Here is an 11,846-nt window from a genome sequence, read left to right as displayed (position 1 = left end):
CTCCCGTCTCGGCGCCAGATTGCGGTCTGCCGAAGCTTTTCTTTTTGTCAGATTATCAGTCGGTGTGGGCCACACCACGCCGAGTGTTATTGGTGTGGCGCACATCAATGCTGCACTTGGCAAGACGCACGACAAGTGAAGATGGACCCTCCGCCTCCGCCGCCGCCTTCCTCCTCTCCGTCCTCGGCGGCGCCTCCCCCGCCGCCGCCCCCGGGGCCGCCCCCCGCGTCCTCGGCGACCAGCACGCCGCCCAGCTCGTCCAAGCCGCACGCGCCGTCGCCGTCCTCCACGCCCCCGCCCAGCAGCAGCAACAGCAGCGCAGCGCCGACGCCGCACTCGAAGCTGCTGAACCACCAGCCGCTGGACGCCCCCGACGAGCTGGACCGCAAGTGGTACGCGCACTTCTACCACATGCAGAAGACCATCCAGGGCAAGGACGAGGCCGCCGCGCTCGCCGTCCTCAAGCAGCAGCCGGCCGAGGGCGTCGCGCCGCTGCCGTTCCAGCCGGACATCGCGCTGCTCTACGCCGTCGTGACGGAGCCCACGCTGGCCAAGCAGTACCTCCGGTACCTGACGGCCGTGGCCGCCACAGACAACTACAAGAACTGCATGGGCTGGCTGCAGAAGCTCATCGACCTCAAGTTCGTCAAGCTCCTGGTGGGCTGTCGCAGTCAGTTGCTGTGGCTCGTGAGGGAGCTCGTGCATCTGAATGCACCTGGGGTGGATAAGGTCATCGTCTGCTTGATGAGGTATCTGACCGGAGGAGATCCGAGTCGGACTACCGTCTGGCTGGCTTCGTCGGTCATCCGGATCCTGATTGAGCACGAAGCTTGGCTGCTGTCGTGCTCGAGCTTGATTCCTTTCGTGTTCCACACCTTCGCAAGAATCTCGCTGGACCATACGGCCTCGCAGCACGCGAGCTTGTTGAAGCAGGAGGTGGAATTATGCACTACGCTGTGGAACCGTCGTCAGGCGGACGTGGCTCAGCTCGGTCGAGAGATCGTGCGCGTGCTCAGCGACGCCAAGGATGTAAGTACCTCTGCGCGTTGGTTGTTACTTGCTGTTTTAGCAACCTGTTAATTGCTGGTGTTGGAATGTAGATCCCCGGAATGAATGCACTATGGAAGCAACTGCGAAACGTCCGCGATACGGCCGAGCCCGACAAGGACGTTACGGTTTACTCGGTGGCACAGTTGATGGCTATTCCGACCCCTCCGAGATACCTTGCCTACCGTTTGAACCCCAAAATGGAGGAGTATCTACTTTTTATGATGGTACGTGCAATTACGTATCAGCATGCTACACTTCTCGGTATATTAATTTGTGGTGCAACCTGTTGTTGATATAGGAACGCGTTCAGGCTGGGTCTGTGACGCGCTACCAAAAGTGGTTCTCGTCTCAATTCTTGAGCAGCCCTGGATCAGATGCTCTTGTACCCGACCTTGTGCGTTACATCTGCGCCGTTTATCACCCCTCAAATCAAGTTCTAAGCTCCAAGGTTACGCCGCGCTACCATATTCTCGGGTGGCTCTACCTCCTCTGGTACGCGAGTCTCCTCCGTCCTATCTGGTTGAATCGCATGTATTGCTAACTAGTGCTCACGTGACTGCATGTATATAGCCACGGCAGTAAAACCCCAAGTGTGTTGGCACGAGTACAGCTTGCCATGTTCTTCGATTATTTGTACTTTAAGCCATCCGACAACATCATGACTGTGGAGCCGGCGATTTTGCTAATGGTGCGTAGTGGTGGGTATGCCTATTGTCTAATGCAGTACTGACTGACATTTTCCGTGCCATGTTTTGCCAGGTGAAATCGCTAAAGAGTCACCCAATGGTGACGCTTGCCATGATTCAATTCCTTGTCTTTGCAGTTGAGAAGTTTGCCGCATCAGCAGTTAACCGGAAGCTGATGCAGAAGGGCGTGTCTACAGCATTCGGGATGATTTTAAAGCTCGGCGTCGTGCCCTCGATTCTCCCGCTGCAGTCTTTTCCTATGCTGCAGTCGAGTGCCCCGGAGTTGCAATCAGAGCTTCACCGAATCTTCCCGGAGCACTTCCCCTCTGCAGAGAATGCCAACAAGGCTCAAGCGCAAACGTCCCACCCAAGCCCCCTTTCAAACGCGGGTGGGAGCCCTGCCAGGTCTCCCGGTCCAAGCTCATCACCTGCCAGACAGTCTCCAGTCAGGCAGTCGCCCGTTCGTCAGTCGCCTGTTCGACAGTCACCGGTGCGGAGCAGCCCCATCGGAGCAGGAAGTCCGGTTACGTCACCCCTTCGTTCACAAAGTCCTACACATTCGGACTCGAGCATGAGTGGTGCCGGGGCATCGTCTGATACAAATTCTCTCGGCGCATTATCGTTTTTGCCCGACAACGAGCAACCGATTGATGCTACGACGGAGATGGCTGCACCTGCCGACACGGTTGCTGCGGCTGCAGCAGCACCCGTGATCTCGAAGCAGCCACTGGTTGATATCCCGGAGATTTTGATCGCTCTGGGAGGTGACGACATCAAGCACTTTCAGCAAACGATGCCTGACCCATGTACGCGCCCTACGGAAAGTTTTCTGGAATGCTTGAACGACATTTTGATTTCTTGGATTCGGCACGATAATGCCGTCGAAATCGCTGCTCCCCTGGGCTCGTTCCTACATTCATCACTGGAAAGAATAATTGTGTCATCTCGAATTGCCCTGAGTGACTCCCCTAAGGCTACGTCTGCTGGCGTATTCGATTCGATGCTCGATCAAGTACTCAGCGAATCCCCAGAACTCTTTGTTCCGTTTCTCAAGGCGATGTATGGACGAGATGTAACAATCTCCTACCGCCTGCTTGCCTTCTGTTGCTCAAGAAACGGTACGAAGAGCCCTGATGCTGCGCTGAAGCCTTATTTTTCATTTGTTGAGTCTATCGGTGGCAATTTGGTTCAAAATATTCTGAAGGACTTGAATCTGAGCCAGCAAATCGATGATGCCCGAGTTCAAGCTTGCGCGATATTGGGTAAGACGGTGTCTTCCAGCGCGTCCAAGGACGAAATGGATGCCGTGAGTGCCACTACTCTTTTTGTGTGCCCTTATTTGTTTGCACACATGGAACACCCATTCCTGTCCAAGCTCATGGGTCGGAGTGAGGCGCTTGTTCAGCTTCTTCTTGGACTGGTCACTCCAGCCATGCTCAACGCCTTGTGCACTCGTGTCGTTATGCGGGAGTTTGCGATTTTCAAGAACCGACTAGCAAACATCGTGCTCTCGTCGCTACAGTGGACGTCATGGGAGCAATATGGCATGTGGGATCTTGTTGTGGCAGAGCTTCAGTCAGGGCGATCAACTGTAGCCGAGAAGGACATGATGGCAGCGGCACGCAAGGTGCTTGCCTGTGTCAATCCGAAAGATAGCCCAGAGACGATGACGGGGTTGCTCAAGTGTCTAATCCACTTCAGCCCCGACACGACCGTGCTACAGAGCGTGTTCAAGCTCCCCGACACATACGATGACTTCCCGTTCGCAGTATTAGCGTGCTGGATGGACAAGTTCCCGGACGTGGTCACGAGTCATGTCCGCAGCTCTCTGGAAAGCGCCGGCGATAGCGACCTCTCCAAGGACAAGACACTATCCGAGCTTGTTCGTAAGCTGGACCGTCTCCAAGAGCTGCAAAGCCGCCGTGTCCCCAAGAGAGGGGAGATCGTCGTGCTCAAGGACCAAAGTATTACCTCAGCTTTGAAGAAGCTGTTGCACCGGTCCGGTGTATCATCTGCAGCCAACGATTTCCACGCGTTGCGATCAGTGTTGTTCGATGAGGAGCCCCCACACAAGAAGCCACGTCTTGCAGGAGACAACAACTAACGCTTTAGGCAGTGCAGATACACAGGTAAAACCTTTTCCAAACGTAACGTTGCAGTCGTGTTCAGCTTTCGACTCGGTAAACTTTTTCCTGCTAGTAGTTTCTGAGACTGATCATATATTCCATTTCCGGTACTTTTCGCGAAACTTGGGCGAGCTAGAGGTCGTTTGGGGCGTATCTGGCCAAGTGCGACTTTCGAGGTCATGTCCTCGAGCACCCATTCGACCTCTACTCTCACAGACTCCAGACTCAAGTACGAACTGCTAGCTTTAGGATGGATCAAACGTTTCTCTTCTTTGATGATAAAGCGAGCCTCGAAATCAACCGTGGCCTCCCAGTTGCGCAGGAAAATGTTCTCGTGCACGGTGTTGCAAACCACAAATCTTCCACAATGTAGCCCTGCTCATTTGCGGAGCCGAACCCCGTGATTTTGTCGAGAATTATAACTTTTCGGCGGTACAGCTACTCGTTATCGTCGCTCCAGACATGACTACTTATTTTCTTTTTGCAAGTCTACAGGACCCTGGGGGCTAGCACCGAATTTTGCGCTCAGAATTAGTCTCACATCAACATTGCGTGCATCCCTGGGCCTGTTCGCAAGCTCCACATCGCTGAGATCAAGCTCCACCGCCCAGACACGCTGCGTGGTCGCATCAATGTGATCGCACAGCTCCGCCGGGGTGTGGACTGCGCCGTCCAACTCCATGAGCCGCCGAGAACAACCACCAAATTTTAACGTAAGAATCTCAAGCAGGTGCTGCACGGGCATTGCCCCCGTAGCTGTAGCCAACGCTCGCTGAGTAGCGCATAACGCGCTTCGCTTTGAGGTCAGCCAGCTGTGCATTTAGCCGTCTTATCCGCCGCTCAGCTCACCACTGTACCCAAACCTACTCACGTCACTGTTACGGTAGCACTGCTGCTATGTACTGCCACGTCACTATCCCCCGCTTTACTGCCCCCGTTCTAACTCTCCCACAATCGGCCACACACACTACCGAGAAGGTCAGACCGAACAGCGAAGAGGAACCGCGTGCGTCAATCGACCATGGGGATCGCCATGTCCAAGGTGTTCGCCGCGCTGTTCGGCAGCAAGGAGGTGCGCATCCTGATCCTGGGGCTCGACAACGCCGGCAAGACCACGATTCTCTGTACGTGAACGCGAGGAGAGGCAGCGCCAACCCCCACTCTGTCTGTCCGAGGCGCTAATTAGCTCTGAACGCTGCTGCGCAGACCGCCTGCAGGCCGACGAGATCGAGCAGACGGTGCCCACGATCGGCTTCAACATGGAGACGCTGCAGTACAAGAACATCAAGTTCCAGGTCTGGGACCTGGGCGGCCAGACGAGCATCCGGCCCTACTGGCGGTGCTACTACCCCAACACGGACGCCATCATCTACGTCGTGGACTCGGCCGACGTCGACCGTCTCAACATCGCCAAGCAGGAGCTGCACGCCATGCTCGAGGTCGGTGGCGTTGTCGCTGCGGGGGCTTCTGGGCCGCTCTTGACTCAGATTTGATGGCTGTGTTTTGCAGGAGGAAGAGCTGAAGGACTCGATCCTGCTCGTGTTTGCCAACAAGCAGGACCAGAAGGGGGCGCTGAACGCTGCTCAGGTGCGGCGAGAGAGGGGTTACTTGGTGTCAGCTATAGCATTTGCTGAGGTGCTTGTGTCGCTGCTGCAGATTTCGGAGGCAATGGGCCTGTCAGACATTCGCAACCGGCAGTGGTCTATCAAGGAGACCACTGCAACACAAGGAGCCGGCCTCTTTGAAGGATTCGACTGGTAAGATTGCGTTGCAGTACAACAATGATGTCAATTTTTGAGGTGGGCTTGCATCTAACGTCCTCAATGTGTTTGTTAACCATTGTCACTGTTAGGATCGTGACGTGCATAAAGGGCGAGTAAAGATGCCATCTTGCGTGACAGGTACCGCCCTCATAGGCGCTGCCAGGGCATACCGAGGGACAACGGGGAAGGCCTACCGCGTGTCTGTCTGAGGTCTTTAGGTGATGGTGCAAGTTTGACCCCCTAGCTCCTATGAGGTGCAGACCGTCGCATGGCCGGTCGTTAGCTATAGAAGGAGAGCAATCAGGAATACGTTGTGGGGAGAAGCGCGGACACGTAGCGAGTGGAATGAATGGCTGGCCCAGACTGAACGTCTCGCACCAGCAGGAACGAATCGAGGTGAGGAATTTTGCATGAAAATACACTGGTGTACACACCGACTGCGTTTGTAGCTATTTGCTGTAGGCGTCTCTTGAGAGGCGACTGTTTGTGCGCAGTGTTACACTGGATCAAGACCCCGCCATGAACAGCGGAGCGGGAGATGCGGTCTGGTACGGTCCGCCCGAGAGCTGGCCGACCGAACACTGCCGCGTCTTGTACGCTATCAGCAGGTACGCGAGACAAGCTCGCAGTGTACAATGGAAGGAGACATGGATCCGGCAAGTGGCGCTGCTTGTCTTGTTGTATGAGGGTATCGACGCTGGAATCCTTCCGTTCGACTACTCGCCGAGTCTAATTTGGCTCACGTACAAGAAGCACACCGATCGCCGGTGGCTGCGAGTTTCTCAAGAAGCCAAATCCGTGATCGACGATCTCTGGGAAGCCAAGCTCGTGAATGGAGTCAAGCTTTCGTCTGTAGACTACCAACCGGTTACCGCGTACCAAGTCTCATTCCGAGGATTATCGATCGTGGAGGAGATGCCAGAGCAGTTGAAGCGGGAGACCAACGAGTTCCTTTACGCTCCAGTTAGCACATCCCGGACCGATGCGGGGACTGACGTCCATAAGCCCCCGCAGTTGCTGTATGTACGCTACGATGGCTCGGATTTTCATCTCGTTACGAGGGACAAGTCTTACACCAGAGTGAGCACCATCACTGAGTGCGAAGACGTGTCATACGTGTCGTCGCCATACATTCCGTCGTGCCTTCGTTCCAGCACGAGTCACCTCGTTGAGCCCACCAACAACAAGTTACGCGCGACTGAGTCTGCACACGGCTTCAACATGATGACTAAAGAGGCGAAACAGAGTATCATACTCTCGCAGGTCCATGCACTTGTTGGTGAGTGGCTCCCGTTTGGTGCGAACCAGATATCGGCTCTTAACGAGCGTTTGGGGGCCATGGAAAGGTGTCAAGGGGGTCTTTTCAGCTCCAAGCTCGATTTGCAGCCGACAGAGACCCACTTCGAGGTGACTCCGGGACTCACGCAGGTCAAAATTTTGGACTTCGATGCGATTCGCTTTATCAATTTCGAGGCTGAAATCAATTTTCCAGAGAGCGACGGTATCATCCAAGTCGAAAACTTCGGAATGCACTTGCACGTGAGTGGGGCAGTACTTTATGGAGTCAAGATTGACGCTATTATGAACTATACCGAGCGTTCAATCCCGCTGGACCTGCTTGCGCGACTCCTTGTCGACGTCCATCAAGATAGTTCTGGTATCATAAAAGACCTACTCTCGCGCTACCAGCACAGTGTGCTCGACATGCTCTTCATGGGTAAGGCGGATCAGCGAAACAAGTATAACCTCATTACCGCTGCTGGGATAGAGCCGAAGTTACCAGCCTGCAAATACTTGGATAAGGGCGAGCGCGAGAACGAACTGAAACAGGTGTTGGGTGAAATCTACGCTTGCTACGATATCACACGGGACGACGTGCTATTCCTCGGACGTGATGGTTGTCTTCTCAGCGGCCCTGGGGCAGAGCGCTACGAGTCGCTGTTGACCACGTTCATGGGACTTAACAGTCGCGAGATTTTCATCCGAAACTTTTTCGTGCGCACTTTCGTGTTGAACGACATGCTGACGAGTCTTCGGAAATCCATTCGCAGTTACCGCAAAGTTAATGAGCACACACTAGAAAGCATCAAGAAATCATTGAGTGATGCCGCACGGCACATGATACTGCTCATTGAATGTCTCGAATACCTTCTGGAGTCGGTGGAAGCTCTTGAGTTGCCTCCTGTACCCGTCGACATCGCTGGCTCGAAGATTTACAAGTGCCTGCAGCTACTGGAGCGCAAGAGTAGCGTGATCGTGCGATGCAAGGATTCTATCAAGCTCATGGAACGCCTTCGTACGCAACTTGACACGCTAATCACCAAGTTTGAAGGCATCTCGCGACTCCAGCTGACTTACGTTTCACAAGGATTCGACATCAACATCCGGCGGTTGACTGAATCACTTCGTGTTCGCGATGAGCTTGAGCGCAATCTGGAAATCATCCGCGTGATCTTTGCTGGAAATTTGTCTTTTGACGTGATTGACCGTCTTAGTGGCGGCACATTCAACGTACCCAACCCGAAGTGGTTTATAGACTGGATCAAGAAGCCGATAATCGACGCGCCACTTGCTTTTCTGGTGATCAACCTTGTGTGGTTTGCCATTATCTGGATGATACTGCAAGCGTGGCTAGACCACCGCGTATTCGAGCATGGTGCAACGCTCGTGATTCGAGCCCACACAGATAAACGGATCAACCTGACACAGCTAAGACGAATGCTGAAAAAGCGAAATGTTCTGTTCGGTGCGTTCGAGTACGAAGCGAGTGGCAGGCCAGAAATGCAGAGCTACAGGTGGGATGAGCCTGGATTCCCGACCAAGGGTTCAACTACGCACGTGCAGGTCGTGGTGGACGAGAAGCAGAAGCTGCTGCGGTCCATCCGCTTGCAGATCTTCTGTCCGCTGGACGAGTCGGTGCCGATCCACTCGCGTCGGCGCAGCGTGCGCAATATGCTCCGGCAGAGCTCGAGCACTCTTCGGCGGACATCTCGGCGACTACACCCCGCTCCGTCTTCCGTTACCGTGGTGGAAAACAACATCCTCGAGCAGTTCTCGGCCATTCTGCGGACAGAAGGAGTGTACCAGGAGCGCCACGCCCCGCTCGCGCGGCTCGGCAGCCAGATCGATTTGCTAGCGCTGGCCGGAGATTTTGCTGATCACAATTACAACCAAGGCGTCAGTCGCACCAGACGTCGACGAGGAGCAGTAGACGCAGCAGTAGTCTCCAAAGACGAGTAAAAGTGCAACACCCCTGTAGCCATTTCGGTGATCGGCACGAGGAATGGCAGTCCTCGCCAACAAGTACCACCTTTTGAACTTATTTTACAGGTGTTTTATTCTGCAACTCCAAATAACTTGGGTTTTGTATCGAACACGTTTTGTCAAAAGTACCAACCTTTGTCATCCGCATATTAACTCGAGGCGAGACACGCAAGACAATCGCAGCGACGCTTCGGCCACACCTTCGCCCCGGTCTGGAGCGCTCCCCTGCCTCGTCATGTGCCCCAGCGACCCTCACGGCGCTTCCATGGGCTCTTCTCCATCTCCCGACGGCCAGTGGTGCCCGGAGTTCCACCCCACGCGCGCGGAGTTCGAGTCGTTCGCCACCTACATCCGCACTGTTGTCGAGCCTCAGTGCGCGAAAATCGGCATTTGCAAGGTACAAACCCACGAATGAAAGCGTGAACCCGGGTGACCAACTCGTGGTCAGCGGTTGCCAATTATTTTCCGGCGCTTTTACATTCTGATAACGGATTCTGGTGCGTGTCGTTAATTCCTGCAGATAATTCCGCCGCGCGGATGGTTCAGTCGCTCGTACGACATCTCGCAGCTCAATTGCCAGGTCTCGGCGCCCGTGAGCCAGCACGTGGCCGGTAAGAAGGGTATCTTCAATGTGGACCTCGTGGAACGGAAGACGATGAGCCCCGCAGAGTTCCAGGGCATGGCAGAAGCGACCACGGACAAGGAGCCTGAAGGCACGAGACAGTGAAGCTCAACATGTTGCAACATGAATAGTAATTATGTGTTGTTGTGTGGATGCAGACACGGATGATCCGATGGAAGTGGAGCGACGGTTCTGGAAGGGGCTGCGAGGAACCATGGACCCTCCGGTGTATGGAGCTGACATCGTGGTTGGTGCTGGAGTTGTTTGGTGCTTTTCAGACAATTTAGTCGTCCTAACTACGTTACTTACTGCGTGGTTTGGACGGATGTAGGCTTCTTTGTTCGGCGATGCGGACGCTATGTCGTGGAACCTGAACGACCTCAACACGATTCTGCGCAAAATTGACTTGCCAGGAGTAACGCAGTCCATGCTGTATTTTGGCATGTGGCGAGCAATGTTCGCGTTCCACACGGTAAGCACAACTGTAGGTTGCAGTGACTGGTTTTGTGGGTCTCACTTTGTTGTGATATTTGTTGTTGGCGTGTGAGCAGGAAGATATGGATCTATACAGCATCAACTACGTGCACACAGGAAAACCTAAGTTCTGGTATGGCGTGCCTCCAGGTGCTGGTGAGTTACTGCATGCTTTAAATATTTGTCCTGCGATGCGTCTTTGTCTGCGATGTGGCTATCTCAGCTGTTCCTGTTATCTCACTTGTATACTTGCGTGATGCATAGCTCCTCAGCTGGAACGAGCAGCACAGTCGATGTTCCCCGAAAAACACCATGCGTGCAGCCAGGTATTCTGCCCTTACCCGTTTACCAAAATGCGCCTTATTTCTCTGTAACCCATCTTGAAATCTATGAATTGGATCAGTTTCTGCGGCACAAGACATCCCTTATTTCACCTGCTCGTCTTCGAGAGTTTGGTGTGCCGTTCTATCGGGCCTATCAAAAGCCAGGGGAGTTCGTCATTACTTTTCCAGCGACTTACCACCAGGGATTCAATCTTGGTAAAGCTTTGTGGGTATTTCTTTGCATAGCGTTCTTGGTATCTTACCTACCTCGGTGTACTATATGTGCGGTGAAGGTTTCAACATCGCAGAAGCAGTCAATTTTGCTTCGTTGCTTTGGATACCGTACGGGCTGAAAGCCAAGGTGAGCCAGGGCACAACAATTGTTTTATCCACACACGTTAACTTTTTACTCTGGTGTGGTCAGGTCTGCAAGTGCCTTCCTGACAGCGTACGGATTGACATGGACTCATTCATGACGAAGCTGTTTGAAGAACCTCAGTGCAGTTCGGAGCTCCTGGGTGAAGAGCCTTGGGTCTTCAGCTGCAAATGCCACAAGTATTGTAGCAGTCATAACCCCGATGAAGGAGTGGAGGTACATTTGGTGGCGGTGGATCGAGTGTGATGAGTTGTATACACGTAATAACCAGCACACATGCCTTCTCTGCAGGAACAATGGTTTGAATGCTCGAAGTGCAAGATTTGGGCCCACGTTCGCTGCATTCACCCCGACTTCGCTGACAAAACTGCCGAAGACCTGCCTCAGTCATTGCTTTGCCACCGATGCATCACTGATGCTGCTGGGGGCAAACCGCGCTCTTTGGCAAGTGGTGGTCTTGGGAAGAGAAGTGGCACTGCATCCAAGAGCGCAGTGCGCAGCAATCTCGGCAAGCGGAAGAAAGAAGCAGCAGTTTGCTCAAAGAAGAAGTCGGCGAAAGTGCCAGCCTCTGCTGTAATGCTATCGCCTCCGAAGAAGGCGAAAGCGGTGTCCAAGGCCAACCAACCCGGTGGTAGTACGCCCAAAAGCGCCACAAAGGGCAGAACCGCTGTTCGCAAGTATCTCACGATCAAAGGCTCGACCATTCGGTTTGAGGACACTGAGGTTCGTCATCCTGGACGATTGCTCTGACCGATAGTGGGTGAAAATATGCGAGTCCCGCCTGACGCACTTGTGCTTACCATGTCGCTGTGCAGGCGAAGGTTGCGGCCGTAGAGGGCAAATACATCCGCGTGCATTACAAGGTAAGCGAATCTGCTAGATTCAACAGCTCTGCTGGGCCATCGAACTCACGTGGCAATCTGCTGGCAATGCATAGGGCGAGTCGGCGGACAACGACGAGTGGCTACCGGTGAACTCGAAGGAGCTGCGACAGCGGATCGTAGCGGTGGAGCCTCCAGCGCCCAAGCTGAAGGATTCGACCAGTATTTAGCTTAGATAGTGTGTGCAGGGGAACGACGAACACCAATGTCAACCATGTTGAAGCTGTTCTACATTTGGCGCCATCTTTTGACACACTCTACCTCGACCAAAGTATACTGTC

At 53.9% G+C, this 11,846-nt stretch overlaps 4 protein-coding genes across 4 annotated transcripts; all 4 read left to right on the top strand.

Moving 5' to 3' along the window:
• Positions 1–141: 141 nt before the first annotated feature.
• Positions 142–3,840, top strand: IUM83_01795 (Integrator complex subunit 3; the record flags this gene model as incomplete). Its single annotated transcript, XM_067925674.1, has 6 exons — positions 142–1,029; positions 1,101–1,274; positions 1,349–1,542; positions 1,621–1,738; positions 1,810–2,542; positions 2,750–3,840. 6 exons carry the CDS (start codon positions 142–144, stop codon positions 3,838–3,840), a joined length of 3,198 nt encoding a protein of 1,065 aa, XP_067800791.1.
• Positions 3,841–4,883: 1,043 nt separating this feature from the next.
• IUM83_01794 (ADP-ribosylation factor 1) lies at positions 4,884–5,742 on the top strand (the record flags this gene model as incomplete). The annotated part of the gene is made up of 5 exons (XM_067925673.1): positions 4,884–4,986; positions 5,069–5,301; positions 5,372–5,449; positions 5,519–5,619; positions 5,715–5,742. 5 exons carry the CDS (start codon positions 4,884–4,886, stop codon positions 5,740–5,742), a joined length of 543 nt encoding a protein of 180 aa, XP_067800792.1.
• A 402-nt stretch (positions 5,743–6,144) lies between these two features.
• On the top strand, positions 6,145–8,865 carry IUM83_01793 ((+)-neomenthol dehydrogenase; the record flags this gene model as incomplete). Its single annotated transcript, XM_067925672.1, has 1 exon — positions 6,145–8,865. The coding sequence occupies one exon, from the start codon at positions 6,145–6,147 to the stop codon at positions 8,863–8,865; it is 2,721 nt and encodes a 906-aa protein (XP_067800796.1).
• Positions 8,866–9,124: 259 nt separating this feature from the next.
• Positions 9,125–11,735, top strand: IUM83_01792 (DNA damage-responsive repressor GIS1/RPH1, jumonji superfamily; the record flags this gene model as incomplete). The annotated part of the gene is made up of 12 exons (XM_067925671.1): positions 9,125–9,286; positions 9,410–9,602; positions 9,670–9,758; positions 9,843–9,983; positions 10,063–10,141; positions 10,250–10,311; positions 10,389–10,524; positions 10,602–10,669; positions 10,733–10,900; positions 10,976–11,407; positions 11,500–11,547; positions 11,622–11,735. 12 exons carry the CDS (start codon positions 9,125–9,127, stop codon positions 11,733–11,735), a joined length of 1,692 nt encoding a protein of 563 aa, XP_067800797.1.
• Positions 11,736–11,846: the final 111 nt, after the last annotated feature.

Source organism: Phytophthora cinnamomi (assembly GCF_018691715.1).
Source record: "Phytophthora cinnamomi strain GKB4 chromosome Unknown Contig0, whole genome shotgun sequence".
In the NCBI taxonomy this organism is placed as follows: Eukaryota; Oomycota; class Peronosporomycetes; order Peronosporales; family Peronosporaceae; genus Phytophthora; species Phytophthora cinnamomi.
The sequence above is the reverse complement of the archived record's forward strand: the minus strand, read 5'-3'. Positions and strand labels throughout refer to the sequence as shown.